A 22,358-nucleotide genomic window follows, 5' to 3' on the forward strand; every position below is an offset into this window, starting at 1 on the left:
CCACTCCAGGACTGACTCAGTTGTAGGAATCTTAATTCTCAAAACCCCCACTAAATATTTTTGCATGAATGCAGCTTGACACCAGCTAATGCTCACAACAAGGCATTGCTCTTCCACAAGGGAGACCTATTCACTGGATCATCCCACTTTAAGAAACCATCAATACCTGTTTGAAGCAGCAACATTCATATTTAGATGTTCGTAATTTGAACTATATTATGCTGAGATAGATCTATATCGGTGATCCTCAAGGACCTGGATTCAATACAGAAAACTCTTCCCTTGTCAGGCTTGTTAAATTTGTCTGAAACACTAAAAAAGGAGAAGAGACATTAAGTCAGACTCCCACGTGTCTTTCACAGGCACCTTCACTTCCAGCCTCTGGATCACTAGCAGCACCTAGTGGCCACAATAAATTAAACAGGAGATCTTCAGATTCATCATGGAAGGAAACAGGGAAATCAATTCTAAACAATGTTTACCATGATATTTTCTCAATTAGCTCGGATTACAGAAACACCAGCAGTACACAGATTCTCTCAAATGCTCACGTTATTTACTTCTGTAATCTAAGGAACTCCTCCTGCCTGCATCAACCTGAATTCAGCTCCAAGGGCACTGCAGCTAACTAGAGACTGCCATCAGCATATGCTCCGCTACAGCAATCCCAGCACAGTAGCAGGAGCCTACATTTTCCACAAGTCTGGAGAAGCCCAGACGAGCTCCCAGAAGCAGCATACCATGTTCACATGGCATGCAGGAGCATAACCTGGGAGACGGGTGCTCACACAGCCTAATTACAACTTTACACAGCAACCCCTAAGAGAAAGTACCACATCCTGCTACACCAGTTCAAAGCGAGGAACAGAACAAAACTCAGAGCAATTGAAGACCAGTTCCCTCCATCTGCTCCTGTTTTGACAGCTTCTCAGCAGGTAGAAAGCAGAGTACGGCTGGGACAACTACAACATCTAAACCAGATCAAAACGTACATTAGATGAAGCAGGCAGCCATTCCCAGCTACTGTAGTAACTGCTTTTTACTACCAAGAAGGAAAAGAAACTGAATCAAAGTGAACATACACATACTTTTATTGCTCACCTTTTATACAACAGCACACCTTCAGCCATTTTCTTTCACAGCTTGACCATGTTTATGTACACAAAAAAAAAAAACAGCAAGAAGCATTATGTGGCTTTCAGTAAAGAAAAAACAAAACAAAACAAAACCAAAATAAACAAACCAACCAACCAACCAACATCAGAACACCAAACTCAGCCAGGCTTTGTTTTCTGCAGCAATAATAAAAGGGCTTCCTCCAGGCAGGAACTCATCTTCCTAGGCCGTAGTGCATTTCCTTAAAAAGACAACCCCCAAAACAAATTGCCCTAGATTTGCTAAGCCAGTGGTATTAACTTGCAAATAAAATAAATCTGTCATTTCTTGTAGCTGATTTCAAGTAAAAATTAGGTTTGAAGAGGAGCAACTTGTTTTGGATGGATGCAGGTCAGTTTTAATTGCCACACCTAACTACAGGCCTACACACACTATCTGTTCACAATTTAGCTTAGTTCTAAATGATCTTTGCAGATTTTGGCGGTGGTCAGTCTTCCGAGTTGAGCAGGTGGGAACACGTTGTCTAGCAGGAGATAAGGCTACCGGACATGGCATCCACAGGAGAGCTCATAGAATAGACAAAAAACCTGTTTGCCAGAGGGAGTTCACTGTGTGTGTGCGCACGTGTGTGTTAACATCTTTGTGACTAAAATGAGAGGCCAACAAGCCAGAAAGCCATACTCAGAACTGGTTTTAGAACATCTGATTGCACAGTGATCTGGGGGAAGAATGCATAAGTTCTGTTGTGTATTATAATACACAAATTTGACCAGACAGGTCTTGGTATTTTTTTAAATCAAAGCGAAAGGCAAACACGGCAGGTAGTTTCAAAACAAAAGTGTTCTGAGCAGAAGGAACCAGATCAACATCTAAAAAGCATGGCTATTAGTTGATGTTTAGGGTGCAGTGCGTAGTGATGATGCACTTAATTCAGACAAACTGCGGGCAGGAGAAGTCTACAAAAAGTGGTACTTTGCTCAGTGCAAAACATCCCACCCAAAGGATTCTACCTGCCACGGTACCAACCTGTACTACTCAAGCAGCGATTAAGCCAGGCCTCTGAAACCAGGTTTCTATTACATGAGCTCTGCTGAAGTGAAAATTTTTAGCAGCCTCAGCTTGTGAAATGTCTTCCTTGTCCAAAGCCAGACTGATTATACTGATAACCTCCATGCTGGAAATGCTGCTCAAACTGCCCCCCTTGATTAAAGTTCTGCCCACCTCTGCCCCCCCAGCCCCCTCCTTGTCCTCCACGGCCACCACGACCACCACGACCACCCCTCCCTCCTCCACGGCCACCCCCTCGGTCACTGTGGGTCCCACCATCTTGATATCTGTTGTCTTGCTGGTAACCACCACCACCACCCCCTTGGTAGCCACTTCCTGAAGACTGGTAGCCACCATAGCCTCCCCCTTGGTAGCCACCGCCACCGCCGCCGCCACCACCACCACCGTGGTAGCCTGTTTGAAAACCTGCATCTCTGTAGTTGCTCTCCCTGTAGCTGCCATCCTGGTAGCCACCACCTCCACCATCTGTCCAACCTCCTTGAAGCTTGTTTCCTCTTCCGCCTCCTCTGCCTCCATGATCATAACCACCACGTCCTCCTCGTCCTCCTCGATCATGGCTTCCTTGTTCATGACCTCCTCGCCCTCCGTATGATGAGTCATAGCCTCCTCTTCCCCCTCGGTCGTGACTCCCATGGTCATAACCTCCTCGCCCTCCATATTCATAGCCACCTCTTCCTCCTCTGCCACCGCCTTGCTGTGGACCAGCCTCTGGTCTTTTCTGCCATGGTGGCATCTCAGGAGGTGGCGGTTCGATTTCATTGGGCCTTCCTCCTCTGTCAGGCACTCTGCCCATTAGCACCTGCAAAGGGAAAGGGAGAACTGCCATAGGAGTTGTAGCACCTCACAGAAGAGTCACATTTACTGATACACACCACAAACAGCAGCCGCCCAAGAGTTCTTACACCCAGAAGATTTCATCAAGGCAAACTTTTGCCTGTTTGAATGTGACAGAACTTCGTCTCCAACTAATAAAAACCGAACAGGGATTATCTAGTACTCCAAGCACTGCTAAATGGGTGCTTTTTGGGAGACCTGGGCTTTTTGTTCAAACAGCAGGCACCCCAGCAGAGGCAGCATCAATACAGCCCTTCACTAAACTGTTTATTAGTGCAGACTGCTAATCTCAAACAACCACAAGTACACCACCACCACAGTTTCTTTCCTAACTGGCACTCCGAATTGCTGTAGAAGCCATCAGCTTAGTAAACAAAGTGCAAAGATTCTTATTTTTCAGTAGGGACATGCAAAAACTTACACACCAACAAAGAGGTGTTAGACAGCACTAATCACAGTTGAGCAAGACTCCAGAGGTCTTTAGCTGCCTAAGGGTGCTGTGACATTAAGAATTTAGCAAGACTTACAATGGGACAGGACATTTACATTGCCTCAGGTTTTAAAGTGCTGTAACAGAGTAAGTTCAGTAGAAGCAGGTTACTTTGTTACTGTCTTGGAAAACATTTACTATTGATAATTTAATATTGATTAATATTGAGATAAGTTAATACAGTATGGATCAGCATCAGAGCAGTACTGCATTCCCGGCAGTACATACATGCAGTCTGATGATACAGTCACATCTGTCTTCCTACTTAATTTCTTACATTCCACGCTCCAACTACACTAAAAAGATGCAAAAATTATTTGGGGGGGGTGTGTGTGTGTGCGTGTGTGTGTGTGTGTGAGATCAAATCAACCCACCACCACTCTATGCTAAATTAATTACAGCTTTACCTGAAATACAGTTGGTACCCAGAAAGCAGAAAAAGCATGCATGCACACCCACAAATTTTAAATGACTATGCACACCACTGTACATAGCTACTGAGCTTCAAGTTCAGAACATGTATGTCTGTGAGCCTATTACTCATGTGTAATCATAATTTTTGAAACAAGTTGCTTAGTCTAAATCATATTCCTACTATGTCAGTACTAAAACTACACACTTGACTATAATCTTTTTTGTGCACACACAGGAATCTAACTTGAGATCCTTGCTTTGCACTCTTAATATCTTCTATTCACATAGACTAGAAACAAGGTTACTATGTAGGTGTTAGTTTAGACACAGTGACAAAATTAGGTTGCAGCAGGGTAATGAAATCAGCACAAGCCTGCTCCCACTGAAAGTTACCAAAAGATATTGCAGCAATTTTTTACTGCCCCTAAGAAGAGGCATTCTGAACTAAACAGGTGAAACTGGAGCTCCCATAATGCACTGATGCATAATCTGGAGTACATAAACACCACGTTTCTTATCCTTTATTTCCAATTTTACAATCCTAAAAAAGTAGGTTTTATTACTACATTCAAATTACATAAATATATATAACAGAACAAACCATTTGTCACCAAAGGTACCTTATTAATGGCACATGCACTCTTCTCTCGGATGGACCCACTGCTTGTTCTCATGATCTTTGACAGATCCTGCCGAGCTGCCAAGAGATTTGCTATGGAAATAGTGCACTTAGTGGATAAGAGGGCACGTTTTGGCTGGTAGACTTTAGCCAGTTTTTCTGTTTGACTCTATTGAAGAGAAGAAAACCCAGTCAGCTAAAGTAATAGGAAAGCAATGGGATACCTCACCAAAAGAATCAAATTAACACTGATGACACTACTGCAAATAGAAACATATATATAAATACCAGTGAGAACCACCGCTTTGTAACTACAAATCACTGCAACAAAGCTAGCATTTGTCAAATCCATTTCTTAAGTAATACAGGAAACACTATTCTGACTGAACTGCCAAGACACTGAACAACTGACAGTTTTAGGATTAACAATATAAACATGCAGACTGTGTTACCTTCAGGCAGCCAAACAGAACAGAAGTGTGACATATTGGTATACAAATTACTGATAATGTCTAAAAGATACTGAAAATGAAACATGCCCATGTCCAGCCTCCAGACTTCCTCCTGTGCCTGCACCCTGACCCACGCCCATTCCAGTTAGACTAGCATCACCCTATCTCCAACACTGTATGAGCAGGAAAAGGCTGTGTTAACTCTTTCACACTCTTCACTGAAGCCAGCTTCTTCACAAAAGCAACCCATGGAAAGCGTACTAACAGAACTAAAGCTCTCAAGAGCTTGTTCTAATTCAGTCCTTTGTCTTCCACATGTACTGCCCAAGCTAGAAATGAGATCCTACACATCAGCTTTACTTTGTATGCAATCTCTCTTCCTCTACTGCCTTTTGCCATTAACCATACTGGCTTCGTTGAACACCTCAAAAGTGTCACAGCAGTTTTCCAACTGACAGACACAACAGAAATCTGTGTTACAAGCCATGACATAATACACGAGTTACACCTATCTTCAGTTATCAACAGTGTATATAATGTGCGATGCAGTTAGGATAAACTAGATTACAATCTGCACCCAGACAGAAGGGCTGCTTTTTGTCTGGAACCCAGATGACAACAGTGGGGTCAGGCAAACCAGGTTTTCCAACAATTCCCTTGAAAGGTCAAGAACTTAGGAGCAAATTTTAAAATCCTATTTTCCATCTGAAGGCAGAAAACTGCAACTGGGACAAACTGAGAGAATGTATTTCCAAGTGTCTTGGTGGCAAGTTTAAGTTTTTAGAGCCAAAAGCTACTGTGTTTGTATTACAAACTGCACAGGAAAATATGCATGGCATTTACCTGATGCTGGCTAAAGACAGGAGAAGCAATGGTATTCACTAGAGCAGTAGTATGTTTTTCCCTGGGAAGTTTGACTGAGAGCTGAGTGCAGTATTCTGGTGCTATGGTATTTTTCTTTTCAGTGAAACTTAAAATTTTGCAACTTTAAAACCCCCTAATAACAGACTACGAAGTTTTTACTGGTGCTTCTACTATCTGGAGAAGTAATTATTTAGTTATAGTACTGTGTTCTGATACTTTTCAGATTTTAAAAGAAAAATATTAACATTATTACCATAATGTATTAAAGCTAAAAGCTACTGTTAAACTCTACTGCATGTCTGGAATACCATAGCCATATTCCCCAATGTGAGTATGTTATGGTCCTAAAAAATTTAGACTTGCATTTCAACAGATAGAAATGCATATATACAATTTGCGGGCTTTGTGAAAGGATTTCATGCACCTAGTCAACTTCAAAAACATCTGAGAATTCTCCTAGAAAACAAAAAACGAACATGGATTTGGATGCAAAAGCTGTAACACAATCAGAAGTCCCTGGCTTTTAACCTAATCCATACTTCTCCCCATTTTCACTATTAAAGTATTCAAACAATCAGTTCAACTTCCTACTAAAAAACCTGAAGAATATAAGGTTTAAGAGACAGTACATCAGCAGAGGTCCTACTCAAGAAAAAAAAATAGAATGGGGAGATGTCACAGTTTATTATTAAAATACAGTTGCCTTTCGAATAAATCATTTCTTAAGAAAAAACATTTGGTGACTTGTGTGTGACAGTTTATCACTAATAACTCAGTCTCAAACACTGCTAGCAGCATAATTAACAGCAAGTTAACAGATCTTAGTCCTAAAAAAAAAAAAAAAAATACGAAATACGTACTATTTGTTAAATTCTGCCATGGTAAATGCTCCATCCCTGGCAGTGTTCAGGTCCAGGTTGGACAGAGCCTTGGGCAACACTGTCTAGTGTGAGGCATCCCTGTCTATGGCAGGAGGGTTGGAACTGGATAACCTTATGGTCCTTTCCAACCCTAACCATTCCATGATTCCTTTTTAGGATAGAATCATAAAAATCATTTCACTATGAAATGCAGGAAATAGGGAAACCACATCATTATTTTTAAAAGTGGGATATGTATCACATAGACAGAACAGATGTCGTGTCACAGCTACTTGCACAGTTCAAAGACAAAAGCAGCACAAAAAAATACTACCCTATCTATGAGGTATGAAAATGTAGTGCCTTAGCAGCTTTTCTCATGTGCATCTATGGAGCTGTGCAGACACACTTCGAGTTAAGAAACCTGATCACTGTGGACAGCACAAATTAAGTTTAGGGATGGCCAACAGGAAGATGCTTTTCTACCATCACATGGACACAGCACTTAATGAGTCACATTATGGTACTCTGAACACAAACAGCTGGATCTCCACTTACTTTTCTTTTTTCCTAGTGGCCTACTTAGCTGTTATGTGGTGGCTTTGGTGCATAGCTAGTCACACATGGTCTATCTTCTCATTCTACATAATGTTTTAAAACCCAACAAAAGAGTTTTAAGTAAAATCTTTTCGTCATCTTACATCATCACGAAACTTCTTTAGAAACTGAAACCGAAACAAGACAACTCCCGTGGTTATTTTTTACTCATGAAGGATGAAACAATGAGGGGCTTTTCCAGAGATACTTATTCTAGAGCATTACCACCAACCAGGACTTCATAGCAAGTTGTACCTTAGCTCTATCTGACCAGCCAAAGGACTGCACAGTAACATCCAAACGTTTCACTAACAGTTTTCTTCGGACTTCATATTCGTTGACTATGGCTTGATTAATTGCTTCAATTTTTTCCTGAAAAAAACAATTTATAAACATAACCTATGGATTACAGATAAAATGTTTCTATTTAAGATAATAAACTATGTGAATGGAAGAGAAAAAGACACACAGAAATTTTAAACAGGGCTTAAGCCCACAATTATCTCCCTTGTCAAATGGGCTCACAGCAAGCTCTGCCTGCTGACACTGTTTTCTTGAGGTCTTCAAAGGCTCTGTTACCCTCACATTCAGCCTTCTACCATTTCTAACAGCACAGCTGCCTGTTTTTCAGAAGAGACACAGAAACTGCACACAATACTGAGGCTTTTCTCAACACCTAGCAGAAATGAGAAAACACTACATGCAACAAGCTGAAGGAGATGCCAGGATGTAACTAAGTCTAGGGAGCAGGGTGTCCTTGCCTTCTTGAAAAGTAGTAAGCTTAAGGGCAAAGATAGAGAACTAAAAGTAGTGTAAGAGGATCTTGACTAAAGCACAATCTGCATACAGACAACAGTGCCCTTATGGTGAAAAGCCATCATCAGAAACAAACCTGGTAGCAGAGGGCTGTCTAGCCACAGCTACAGTTGAGATATGCACCATTAAGGAAATAATTTATGTATTGACTGCAGCCTGACTGGAAGGGGGGGGGCAGGGCTTACTGTCAGCTTCAACAATACAAACACTAAAGGAAGCAGACTTCAGCTTTAACCAAGAGACACAAAAGAGACTTGCAGTCTTGCAGCAGTGGCCATAGCTTTGTGTTGGTGCAGCAGCAGCACCTAAACCAGGCACCATCCTTCTAAAACAGCAGACAAAGCCCAACTGGAGATGGTTGTGGCTCTGTGGCCTGGGGGCACAGCCTCTCCCACCTTCCACCTGGACACTAAGAGTTCCTTGGTCAAAAAGCTATGAAAGAAGCAGACTACTCCAACAAGACAGAGGAGGAAAATGATGGAAAAACACACAGGCTGGTTGGAAAGAAGCCAAAAGTCAGCACCACCACCTTAAGTCTCCTTATTATGCAAAACTTTTGCCTGCATCTGCCCATATAGATTCATGAACCTAAGAACTTACCAGTTGCTGAACATTTATTGCACTGATAGATATGTAAAATACTAAAAGAAACTGTCTTCTCTTCAGAAAAAGATGAGAAAATTTTGCAACACTACACACAGAATCAAGATTAATATTTTATATATCTGAAAAGGGGAAACAGGCTGTAATACCTGCAACTACTTACCCAGTGAGCAGGTCCCAGCTGTTTCTTCAATAAGGGTTTTCCAACATGATTAGGTGGAACCTTTGCTAGTGTTTCCTTCAGCTGTTAGGAGACATATAAAAACATAAGCATCGGCTAAAACAAAATTACCTTTTGAAGATTCAAATTACAGGGGATGACTCTTGGACAGTCATAGGCATGACAGAGCAAACTCCAATAAAGTTGTTTTCTCCGGGACAGAGAACCAAGCACCCTTCGTTTGGAAAGCAGCTATTTTTATATTTCTGGTAGTCTTGGCTGTGATTATTTAAAAGTTAAGAGAAGGGATGACCGAATAGATCTACAGTTAAAACAGAAAGATCCTATGAGGTACAGCTACTCTTGAAGACAGAAGGATTAGTCTAAACATCACCCCTCTAATTCAGAGAAGAAACACACTTGTTTCAAAAAGGTTTGTATTAAGACTATGTGAAATACAACATGTTCTAAAGAATGAAAAGGAGAAAATCTTCAATATGAAAACTTTAATTTATCTTGCATTTTAAAAGTTTGGGAACAACTTCGGTTGTCTATTCCCATCTCGAAATTTCTGAGGATTTCAGGGGAAGAAATGGAGTAGCAGTGACAAAAACTTGGATGAAAGCAGGCTGGAGTTACGAAACTTCACTTTTCCACTGATGCAAACCATGTTTTTCAATTTCCTTGGCTGTTCAATCCAGCAGCTGATTTAACAAATTCAGTGAGCTGGTTTTCCAAAGGTACTGAGCCTAATTTGTCTAACTTGAAGATTTTAAAACCAAGCGCTTTCAGAATAGCGGAGGTAGCAGTTCATTCAAGTATCAGCAGCTTGGTGTTTTTTAATGGGGTAGATCATTAACAAAGAGTAAATTACACAAAGATCCACTCCAAACTGTACTATGTACGTGCAAAGAAAAAGGTAGCTTGATTTCCACGTGCTAGATTAGAATATTGCCATTCTAAGACTCAGTTTTTAAAAAAACAAAAATTTTGGGGTGATCTCCTGTCACAACTATCATCTTACACTCAAGAAGAAAATTTTCGCTCTGTTATTTAAGTTTTCATATTTTGCTTAACTTTGTGATATATTTTCATTTACAAAGTGCAGTAAGTTCAGTTCTTAGTCAACTTTCCTTCATCCTCAAATACTACCAACATCTGAACTGTTTGGACTGTAAGCACAAGAGCTATTCATAATTCCTAAGAAACTCTGTAGATTAGAAATTCCTGATGTATTTTATTAAGCCATAAGGAAAGTTCAGGTTGTTTTTTTTTTTTAGTATGACTATTACGGATATAAATTACTGAGATAACATTTAACCTTGTAAGACAATGAAACAGAAAAGTCAGTTAGAAAAACATAACAGAATTCCCAGATTAAAAGTATTTTTACCTACTTTGTATTCTCTATTTTTAAGTCTCTTTCACCAGCAAAGCTTGCTAGTATTGTTCATTGGTAGGAATATTTTCTACTTTTATAGAAAATGGAAGCACAAATTCTTATGTATCTAACTATCTAATGCCTATGACAATACCAAAACCAGAAAACATACTGCTTCCATTCTACACCTTAAGGCTTTTTCTGGAAAAATACCCTCCAAAAATACTCCCAAGAGGTCAATCTAAACTGAGTTCTTGCAAAGAAATGAAGCACTATTTTCAGTTGCTTGGATCTGTTTAAATATTGCAACTAAAAGGTTAGTCAAAAATCTTCTCTGAAAGTATTTTAGGACGCCTTGTGAACTTTAAAGAACAGATGTGATTACAAAGATTCTTTTCTGCTGTTTTGCTCGCCCCTATCCTGCAAGCTAAGCTAGTTAATGTAACTTAAATTCCTTTCGCCCACCTTTGGTCTGTGCACTGGACAGTCCATTCCACTTCATTTCTCTGCTTTAAAAAATTACTCAAACAGAAGAAAATTTCTTTCAAAAAAAAAACAACCCCAAAAAAACTGAAGAATGCATACATGTAAAGGAACAAAAAATAAACCGGAACACAAGAACCAATGAAGCCTTATGGAAAAGGTGTAAACTTGACTTCAGTTACAACACCTTTTAATCTAAACATTTTTTTCAAATAGTAGATTCCTGTAGAAATTTCTTAATTTTATGTATTTCTTGGAATACATTTCTCCTTAACATTCTTCCTGAGGCCTAAGCTCAGCATTTTCCATGTCTTCTGCAACAGGTGATGACATTAAAGCCTACAGCAGAGTAAGAAATACCTCACCCTGGAAGGCAATGATAGCAGTAGTCCCTGACCTCGTGCCTTGGCATGGAAAAAGCCTTTAAACTCATCTTCAAAATCTTGACTCTTGGCATACTCAGTAAACCATGTTAGCTCTCCTTCACAATTCCAACACTCGAGTTTCACAAGAGGCAAATCTTTCTCCGGTAGCAGAACTATTTTCCATCAAAACAAAAACACCGCAAATATTCTAGTTTTGTTCCTTTGGATCTTACTTTTTTTTCAATTCCACTGAAGAACTGGAACATCGTTATGTTGGCGGGAGGCTTGGACATGCCTAAAGCAATACATATGCCTTTTAGCTCCTGAAAGACTTCACTGCCACCTCCTTCCTGTGCTTTTTTAGGAGGGGCGTTCACACACAGCATTCTGGCAGCTTCCAGTTCTGAGATGAGGTATGCTGGGGTAAGAAAAATTAGATTTCAGCATCAGATATAGCCGAGTTAAAGTATTTTAGAACCAGTGAGAACTCAAGTGCTTACAATGAACAAATGTGCAAATGGACCATTTTAGAAAGAGTGAAGGCTATAATTTTGGTATCCGCAGAACACTCGTATTTCTAATAATCACTAAGCCCAATGCTAGAAACACAACAAACAGGGGAAAGGTTTAGTACAACCAATAAAAGCCTGAAAAAAAATCCCTATGATTCCAACAGGTATTACTCAGAGTTCAACACAGCACAGCTCTTTTCCTTCAGGCTTTGCCCAGCAAGGACAGGAGACAAGGAACATGGAAATAAGCAGGATGAGGGACTGGGACATACACTTTAAGCCAGACAAGCAAGCACTGCTTGATGCTCTAGGAAACAAGGCAAGGAAATGAGGAGAGAGAAGCGAAATGTTGGATGAATCTCCTCTACTTCCACAGGCAAGATGCAGAATGGAAACCACTTCTAAAAGTACTATTAAGAATTCAGGTTTATAATAATTCCAGTGTCTTGAACCCAGGACATGCAGAAAGGAAGGCAGTAACTGATTGAACCCTGAGAGAGCACACACACTCTTTTATCAAACATGAAAAATTGTAATTGGCACAAATTTGCAAGTCAGTGATATAAATTTAGCACACCACCTTCATTTGTAATTGGCACAACTTTGAAGTCTGAATTGAAGAAAAAAAATTATAGACACACAGCTTTAACAATACTTTTATCATGAATCATACTGGGTGACCATAACAGTAAAGTAAATAATTACTTCTAAAAATAAGGACTGATAAAGGCAGACTTGTGAGCAGCGATGTAATCCCACAGCGATACAAAAGCAGCTCACTACCTATAAAACTGGGACAGATCAAAAGATGAAGAAAACAACAAAGCATTTTAATGATCTCTAGAATTTTTCCTGTATCTCCAGAATAACTCCTACTAAAGACACAGAACACCTCTAAAGTATAAAATTCTTACAATATGTAAAGCTACAAAGAATCCTTTCTAAATTCTTTCAAAGGTACTTTATACACATTTTTCTTATATTAATTTTCAGTTACTTACACCCCATTAGGACCTCCTGAAAAAAAGATACCACCAGCAGAATTTTATGTCAAGAATTCAGAGCTCACATTCAAGCTACCTCTGTAAGACATAAATGTTCTCCAGACAGTGATCCTTTTTTGCAGATCTTTCCTGAACGCACCTGAAACTCTTGCACTTCTTATTTTGGCAGACTTAATAGAATAACACTTAATGTGTTATTCTAGAGCTGCTGCACACCAAGACAATCCTAACTACTTCCATTTATTTGGTGCTTTCCTCTCTGGGCAGTACTGCTACATCTTCCAATTGACATAAAGTGTGCTGCATTACATTAAAATGTAAAATATCCTGGCATACCACTGAAGAGGTTTATTCTGTTTCTCCTTAAAAAGTCTGGATTTATGGCATTAGGGAATACTGTCCTGTCTCTGCTTCCTCCCGGAAGAGCATGCCTCCTCTGCCCCTCCTCACTGGCAAAGCATGAGAGACTGAAAAGTCCTTGATAGGGGTAAGCATTACTTAGAAACAACTAAAACGTCTGTGTATTATCAGCATTGTTCTCAGACTAAAGCCAAAGACTAAAGCCAAAACACAACATGGTATCAGCTACTAGGAAGAAAAATAGCTGTTACAGCTGAACCCAGGACAGATACTTTTAATTAAGTTAGCTTAATGTAGGTAAAGAAAGCTATGCAATTATCATGGTACACAAAAAAAGGAATTTGGCATCTATTTCAATTCAACAGTTGACAATAAACACAGTGTTCCTGCCAGATGGGATACCAGAGTTCAGCTGCTGAACATGGGCTTATATTACCAAAATGTGCATCACACAGGACCTCTGGGATAAACTGTGTGTCACAGACAAGCCAAATTTCAAATGGCTTGGCTTACAGAGAATAAGCTGAAGAGCAGATTGTTTGAGCTACAAAGTAATTTAAATTTTTAATTACCTCACTGCATCTGACATTTTTGAGCATACTATCAAAATAAATTCAGACTAAGTCTTGCTACTCATCTTTCTCCTACTGTTGAAATACAGGAACCTACTCTGTAATTCATTTTTTACATCTCAGCTAGGGCTCAACTAAATTTCTGCTTTGAAAGTTGAAGAATTAGCAGAAACTGAGAAACCAAACAGAACATTCATTTATTTTAAGATCATATTAGAATTAGTGTTGCAATTTCCAACTCTGACACTTGTAAAAATTCATTTTTCTGTTTTGTTTTAATGTAAATCAACATCACGTGCATTTTTCCAAATTTAAGTACTATTTCTTCTCCTCCAACATTTCCTAAGCAAGAGTAAAACCAATTTAGCTATTGAGATCTTCTGGGTGAAAGAGATGTCATCGCTGCTCCTGCTAATTTCTTAAGAACTGATCAAAAGAACTGGCAGTCAGGATAAAACATTCTCTCTTTTTTGCAACGATTCAAATTGTTGTCAGGATGTAGGAAAATGCAAGTCTTATTGCACTTCGCAAGTCCCCACAGTAGGGGCTCCAAAATGATGATGCATGTGATGTTAGCTGTTATTTTTAACACCCTTCTAAACAAAGTTCAGTGGCTAAATCCTTGCTAAATCCTTCAAATTACTCCCTCTTCAGAGTACCTTTTGAGAAGTAACAGGACAGGCTTTTTGGTAGTGAATGTGAAAAAGGTTCATGCTCAGACTGGTTACAGAGTGACTGCTAAGTTTATGAGACCCATATTCTGACACTGTAAATTACAAGGAAAACTAACTCATAATTTTAGGTAGCTTTTTATACATTGTGATAAACAAAACAGGATCTCATTAAGTGTAAGAAACAATACTATGGTTCTTCACAAGAAGAGGTTTGCTTACAAGCGCCCTTTTAACTTACTAAGCAGCAAGAGACAGTTCTTTTGATTATGAAGGCGTTTTGTCACATCTCCTGATGTTAATGACGTATACGGACAGTTCATTTCAGCCAGCAACCCACTCATTTCAAGTTGAAATTCTTCTGCTTCATTTGGACCTCAGAAGGAAAGGATAATAATTTGTTTACAGCTAAAATATACATTTATATGGCTATGATTAGAATGAATTAGCTATTAGAAAAAAAAAATGCTCTGCTCCAGTTGCTCTTTAAAATTAAAACCCTGCTTTTAATGGAAGCCAAATGCATTTTTTGTGTTTCTCAAAGACAAAGCACAACCTACCTGGAGCCACAATAACCCTCATTATAGTAAAAATTATGGTTCACACACAGCTTTTTCCAGCTACAACAGACAGTCACTGACAACTTCTACAACAAAAAGTGACATTAAAAACATCACAAATTTTACAGGGGTATTTTAAGTATTAACTAACTCATCCCACTACAAACATAGGGAAAAAAAAAATACATAGTAAGCACATAGTTAAGGTAACCAACAATAAAAAGAAAATATGGTTACTATAGTTACTTCTATCAAAATAAAACCAGAAGCATTGAAATAAAAGTATTCTCATGATCTTATTAGAAAAAGACACTAATGTTTCCTTAAACCTATCCAAGAAATTTAAAAAGTCTCCATGGCTGAACAACTGAAAGAAAAAGCTAACTTCAGAAGAAAGACTGATTGATCCTCACTAGTATTTCACCCTCTACTGGCTGCTCCTTAAGCAAGTCTGAGGTGGAAAATATCCAAATTCTGACAGCATGCCGATAATACTCCCTGGTATAACAGATTAAGCAATTGTCAGCCCAAATCTTTATGGCATGCAACAACACACATTAAGTGCATGTTTGTGCTACAGTTATAGCTACTTACTGTTAGTTGCCTGCACATTTTCCTCTAGTTTACAGAATAGCCGTAACTCAGATACCAACCAAGCACAGAGCTTGGTAAATTCAGGGGAGTTGGCTCCATGAGAGACTGCCTGAGCCAGCGCTCCGTCATCTAACAATGGACCTTTGTAACTGGAAAGTAAAACAAAAGCACAGTTTAGTAATGTTTGCTACGACTGATGTCCTGTGATACGTTTACTTTATGAAGTGTACATACTGAGAGCTAAACGCTCTCCACGTCCACAAGACTGAACATCTAAACTGTAAGGTTCCTGCACTGAACTGTAAGAAAAAGCATACTGAAAACGTCTGTGTAAACTCAGCATTTCCATGCACATTAGCTTACTGCCAAAAAGACTGCGTCACAAAAGATTATCATCAAAGCTTTCCTCCTGGAGAATGTTATGACATACAGTGACAACTTCTCTGCCTTTGTCTCTTGTTACTTACTATATACCTATCTAGGGCAAAAAAAGTTTCAAAGTATCATTCTTCAGCACTGCTTTACAGTAGGTTGAATGATTACTGAGGAACTAGTGCATCTTTTCTGTTGTTTCCTAGCATACATTCAAGGGTTGCCATGCAAAGCTAAGCCTTCAATATAAATGTTACACAAATAATCTGAAAAACAATATCCTCTTTTGAAAAATTTTCTTCTTAAATGGGCACAAGAAGAATACACAGAATTACTTATTTGCATAAACAAAATAAGCAAAAAATCAGGCCTAGTGTAAAAAAGCATAAGTCTAAAGATCAGGTATCGGAAGACAGTTTTCAGGACATCTGTGTCTCCTCCCCCTGAAACTCTGTCAGGGAAAGGAGGAAGAGTAGGAAGAAGACTGCCCTGTTAACCAGGTAGAAGCACAAAGTCAGAGCTTATCAGAGTATCCAAGAAAAATGCACAGTATTGTTTTGGTATACTGCACCCGAATCAGAAAGACATCCAGGAGTGAGCATAAGTGACCAAAACCCCTCTTTCAAATTTCCTGATAAAGTCACCCACTGTATCACAGCAACACAGCAAGTCCAGTCAACTCCTGGCAAACCTCTGGTGTAAAAGAATCTCTCACAGAGCAAATGAAAATGTTATTCTCTACACTTCATTCTTGTGCTTCACATCATTGCAACAGCCTGCTACTTCATCTAATGAAGTAGCCACACTCAAAAATAACTTTTACCTCACAATGCAGCTCAATTAGCAACACTAAATTAATCTACTAGCAGCTGTAATCTGGTGCATGACAACCCTCCTGCATTACCACAGTAGGTTAGACAATTCCAACAGGCTAATAAGAACAAGTCCTGTCCCACAGATGTTTCAGACCTACATATATAGGAACCTCTGGGACTCAGAACAGAAACATGCAGTTATAGACCAAAGTAGAAGGGGAAGTGATGACAAACCTTTTGCTTTGGCAAGATCTGGATTTAAGTCACTGGTCACATCAGAAATCCCTTTTCTAGAACTCTTCTTTGACAGATATCACATCTTGACTGTGTTATCTCTGATAATTATAACTTCAGTTACACATCTACTTCCCAGTAATCCAATTCACAAGTTGCCAACTGTTTCTTTTTCCTTCCGTTCCTGCCAATGGCACATGTTCTAGAGCTACACTCCTTCTGGTGACATTATGCTGTCCATTTTGTTTGCTTTTTTCAACAGACTGACTTACAAGACAAGAGGCTGCTACTTGAGCACCTCAAAATTCAAAAGGAAACAACTCTGATGTGCAATGCTATTGAAAAAAAATTAATCAAGTAATACATTAAAGATATTTTTTCTAACCAGATACTGAAGATAAGCTGAACTATGAAGAATCATGGAACTTCTGGCAAAGCTTGAAACTTCAAACACCCCAGTCTTTCCAGACACAAGGAAACAAATCATGTAGTCACATGCAGTAATTTTCCCAGTTGTTATCAGTACTGTGGAAGCCCCATGTCTTTTGTCCTCCAAATTTTCTTTTCAACCACCTTTGCCAATCCTGATATTTTTTAATCTGCTTCCATTTTTCACTTTATTTATGTCAAAAATCAGCAACACTTTCTGTCTGCAATTACACAGATAAGGAGCACAAATCGCAACTCCTTCAAGCCACTAATATCCTTCTAAACATAAGGCAGAAAAAGGAAGCCAAGCATGGTATATGCATCACGGCAGAGACCTTTTCATATTTCAGCCAGAGAAATATCTGCTAAAACAGAAACCTATTTGTGAAGTTTTGGAACTATCATCACCAACTTAGCCTGGTAAGAGAATCTTTTCTGGAGCATGACGACTCTAGCCACAAAGTGAGTTATGTGAACGTAGCCAGTGTGTATAAATACAACTGTTCGCATAGAACTAGCAGCAGTAAAATTCTAGCTGCCTCGTCTGAACTCTCAACAGTTTACAGACATGCGAGCTTACAGTATGACACATTATTCTTGCTCTCCCTTTCATATTTATATAACCTTTACTGACTCTGACAGAGTAATAGGTTTAAACAAAACACAGAAGTTTCCTGTGATTAAAAAAAAAGAAAAAAGGATGGCGGAATACTATAATTTGCTTCCTTTTTCCCCCCATCTATTATTTTTCATTAAATATGAAGCCTAAAAGTTTTCTTTCCCTGTGGCTTACCATAAAAGGCCTTCTCCCTTCCCCATCCCCGGCTAAGGCCGCTCTGTGGATGAGAGGTGCTACCGATGAGATGGCACCACAAGAACCAAGGAGATCAGCACGCACTGAGAGGTAAAACGCTTATAAAGGCCGGTACGGCTGAAAACCTGTCTGTTGCACTTGGTGCTTCGCCAGACCCCAGCCGGCACCAACACCAGCCCAACCGTGGGGGGGCACCGCAGCTCTGAGGAACAGGGACCATGCCGGGGGGGCCGCGGCCCTGCGCGGCGACACCGGCCCCACTTGTCCGGGGCGCACGGCCATAGCCACGGGCCCGCACCGAAGCGCCCTTCTGCCTCCCGGGCCACACCGGCCGCCCGCGCACGCCATGGCCCCGATAAAGGCCACCGAGCGCCCACCCTTCCCCCATCGCTGACCCCGTGACGGGGCGTCCCTCAGCCTCGGGCACCTACCCCAGGTCCTCCAGCGACTCCAGAACGTCGCTCTCCAGAAGCTCGACCTCCATCCTGCGGCGGGGCACGGGGGGCGAACCTGCGCGACAGCGGGACTCAGCTCCCTGGTACGGGCAGACCCGCCACCCTCCGCCCCGCTCCCCTCCCCAGCCCAGCCCCACACCCCGGCCCCGCTGTGGGTCAGCGGCCCACCCCCGCCCTGCGCGGAGCCCCTACGCTGCACCGCCAGCCCCAGCCCCACGTACGCGGCTCACACGGTGCTGCGCCGCCGACTGCCGGGTTGGCATGTCAGGGCGGGGAGGGGAGGGGGAGGGAGAAGCAGGTCCCCGGCCTGACCCTTCACCCGGCTGCTCTCGGACCGCCCATCGCCGTGCCTGATGGGAGCGCCTTCCGCGGTGTCGTTCCGCCCTGTGGGTGGCGGCCTGTCCTGAGGTGGATGGGGCCGCCGGGGCAGTGCTGGTTGTGCCAGGGCTCAGTGCAGAGGGTGGAACTCCTCAAGGCAGTGCTCTGGCAGCTGTTTTAAAACTCATTTTTGCCTTTGGGGGCAGGGGAGGAGTGTGACGCCGTTCACTTGTTTCGGTTGCTCACTTGCCGTGGGTAAAGAGTCATCATTAATAATGGAATATTAATTTAGGGGATAATTTGGCTTGCTCTGTCCAGTTCTCTTCAGGCAGCACTGCTGCGTTGCCTGGTACGCAGCAGCTGTGCCGAAAGCGCATCCGTACTGAAAAGGGAGCATGGGTCAGAGAGCAGAGTATGTTGTAATGGCAAGGACTTGCCAGCGAAAGCCAGATAACAGCCACAGTCTGTGCCCAGCAGCGAGCTGATGCTTCAGCAGAGGAGTCCTGGCTGCCTGTACTTCCTGAAATTGCCCTTGTCAGGCATTAAGAAGAAAATAAGGAGGGAATCTTGGAGCCTCAAGATAGGTAGGAGGGCAAAGAAACACTGCCTCGAAGGGCTAAAGAAGAAATTCTTCTCTAACAGACAGCTCGATCACTGGTTCTGCTATTAAAGACAGGTCAATCTGCACATTTAGGGGAAAATTACCTCCTGAACAGAAAAAATGTAACATGAATAATGCAGGCATTCTGCTTTCTTTGTGCACTTGCTTCTAGTGGTATAGTGATTTCTAAAGGGTGGCTGTAAGCTGTTTTGTTTGTTAGAAAACCAAACAGATTAAGGCTCCTGGCAAGCTGCTGGGCTAAACTTGACTGTAAGGATTTCCTGCTTTTCCCTTGGTCCATTCAGTCTGGATTTATTCAAAGCATCTCAGGTGTTCCACCTGGGAGCCTTGTCTGCATGGGTAGTCTGAGTTAAGGGTCTGAGGGTTTGAGTTTTTCCCTCCCAAATTCAACACTGCAGCAGAAGGCTTGTGACATTTTATTTAATGTAATGGTTGCGTTCAGCTTGCTTGCACAGCTGGAAGTGTACAAAGCAGGGCAGTATGTCCACAGTCTGCCCCTGCTCCTCCATTGCTGCTGCTTCTGGTCACTGCATCTCTTTGATTCGGTTGTGGCAATACTGGAGGGTAGGGACAAGACAGAAGGCATCCTCTCCAGTCTGTATCACTCAGTTCCACAACTGCCTTATTTTCCTTTCTATGCTGTGGGAATCAGTGATTTCTTGAAAACCATACGGATCCTGTGGTTGGAGAGACGAATAGTTGGAGGTGTGATGCTACACTGGAGCAGGCAGCTACGCTTACCCCTAAGGACAGGGAAGAGAGCTTTGCTTTGTTTTTCTGTGTCTTGTCAGTTGTGATTTATCTTTTTTCCCCCTAGCTACATAAGAATTTTCACTACCCACAGTTTTGAGGCACGGGAGGTGAGAATGGCAACTGCGCAGCATCCTGCCCCCTGTAGAAGAAATTCACTTGGGTAACGCATGGTTAGTTTTTGTTTTGCATACAAGATCTTCTCAAACAAACTAATCTTGTCCCAGGAAATTTGCTGTTGTGCAGTAAGACCCATGGCTTTGCAGAACAGTTGCTTCTGGGAGTAGCAGCAGCTCAGGCTGTCAGCTTGCACCAGGGTGGTAACTGGCGTAGCTGATTTACATGGAATACCCAAGGCTCTGCAGAAGACTTGTCAAGCTGCAGAACTGAGCTCAGCTCTCCTCATGTTTGTTCTCTCCTTAGCTCCTTCCCACCCTCACTCACAGGGAGCTGTAGCTCTGGGATTCCACATGGTCCTCAGGCAGCTTCACTGCAGCATCCTGGCTGGAGCTGCACATAACTCCCTACAATGCACCAGCACTGAAAAAGCAATGTAATGCTAATTTCCTCTATGGTAAGAACAAAACCAGCCCAGGCTGCTGCTGTCCTCTCCATTGGACTCCTGTAAACCCCTTCCAGCCCCTTAGTTCTGGAGGGATGTGGATGTGTATGGTGGATCTTGGTCAGGTGCTCTCAGCCTGTGACATACAAGTTAAGGAAGTGGGCAGCCTTTGTGTGGCCTGCGGCTGTGCAGAGGCCAGAAGTACTTATTCTGAGAGGTGTGAGGTGCTCCATTGCTCTGATACCAGTTGTCATTTAACAAAGACAATTGGTTTTCTATGTATTTGCCTTTTGATTGATTGGTTTTGGTGTCTGGGATGATGTGAGCTCTGACTGAAGACAAAGGACTTCCTTCTGAACAGATGCTGCTGTTTTGAAATAGATGAACCTTGTCAAGACATAACAATAAACTGCTGATGCTGATGTTTTGAAATAGATAAACCTTGTATACAGACTCAATGCACCGCTTATGCTAGCTGTTTTAATGCCAAAATGGATACTGACTGGTGACCCATGCATGATCTTGTGCAATTGTCTGCAAGGAAACCCTACCAGCCATGCCCTGTGCTCTGGTCAAGCCCTGATCTTGGTTGGTCAGGGTGTGTACCACCAGATGTTTCTACACAAAAGAATATGCAAGTCACTCTGACTTCCTGATTTGGGTCTTTAAAAAGCTGGACCCTCTTGCAGCAACTTTGGAGACCTCATCTACAAGTGGACACACTGCGTAGAACTTCCCAGTTGCTGGGATAGGTTCCTCAAATCCTCACTGCAACAGGGGCTCCTCAGCAGCTGCGGATCTGGGTGGTGGTAACATATTTAGGCAGTTGGTGATATATCTTAATCAGTGTTCTCTTTCTCATGTAGTAACGATTAGGTGCATTACCTTGCTTATCTTGTTTGTTGCTTAAACCTGGAGCATAGTAAGCTGATTATTTTACTAAACATATCATTTTATTTCTGCATTACCTTAATAGTAAAATAAGACCATTTTTTTTCCCTTGGTGACTGTGTCCTTTCTGGTGCCCCCATCAATTAGTAAAACAGAAACAGGCAGGAAAATGTAAGTGTGCAGCTGCTCCATGACCTTCACATTTGGCCCTGCTGTGGTGCCTGGCCAATGCTCTTGGCGCAGACAACAGTGAGATCATGAGAACCTGCACCACTCCAGGAGTGAACAATGAGAGATCTGGCATAAAGCCGGCTGTGTTTCTAGGAATATAAAAGCAGGAGCTTCTTCTAGCCGAGTCTGAAGCCTCACCTGCGGGTGGATGCACCGTGTAGGAACTTTCACACTTACCTGAGACTCCGGCATCAGCTGTAACAGGGCTTCCCATCTTGAAGTGTGGGCCTGGATGATGCAGATTGGGTAGTATTTGGTGATGTATTTCTTCTTAATCACTATTCTCGCTATGCTTTAATGATTTGATGCATTGCTGATTTTCCTCTGTGCTGTACATATATATATGTTATTCTCTTTATTGTGCTTGTTTAGCATATAGAGAGAGAGACATAAACCTGATTCATGTTAGTGTGCTTAGTTGCTTTAGTGTGCTTGTTTGCTTTAGTGCGCTTGTTTAATAAACTAGTGTG

The 22,358-nt window shown here is 41.5% G+C and overlaps 1 protein-coding gene across 1 annotated transcript; it reads right to left on the bottom strand.

Annotated features, from left to right (window-relative positions):
- Positions 1-1,073: 1,073 nt before the first annotated feature.
- FAM98A (family with sequence similarity 98 member A) lies at positions 1,074-18,861 on the bottom strand. The gene is made up of 9 exons (XM_062629585.1): positions 18,736-18,861; positions 18,491-18,569; positions 15,396-15,544; positions 14,483-14,617; positions 11,356-11,540; positions 8,897-8,977; positions 7,570-7,686; positions 4,543-4,710; positions 1,074-2,983 (listed from the first exon to the last, which is right to left on the bottom strand). The coding sequence occupies exons 2-9, from the start codon at positions 18,541-18,543 to the stop codon at positions 2,231-2,233; spliced, it is 1,641 nt and encodes a 546-aa protein (XP_062485569.1). The 5' UTR covers positions 18,544-18,569; positions 18,736-18,861; the 3' UTR covers positions 1,074-2,230.
- Between the last annotated feature and the right edge of the window lie 3,497 nt (positions 18,862-22,358).

Source organism: Pezoporus occidentalis, unplaced genomic scaffold (genome assembly GCF_034315485.1).
Source record: "Pezoporus occidentalis ecotype Australia unplaced genomic scaffold, CSIRO_AGI_Poc_V1 ctg34, whole genome shotgun sequence".
Lineage (NCBI taxonomy): Eukaryota > Metazoa > Chordata > Aves > Psittaciformes > Psittacidae > Pezoporus > Pezoporus occidentalis.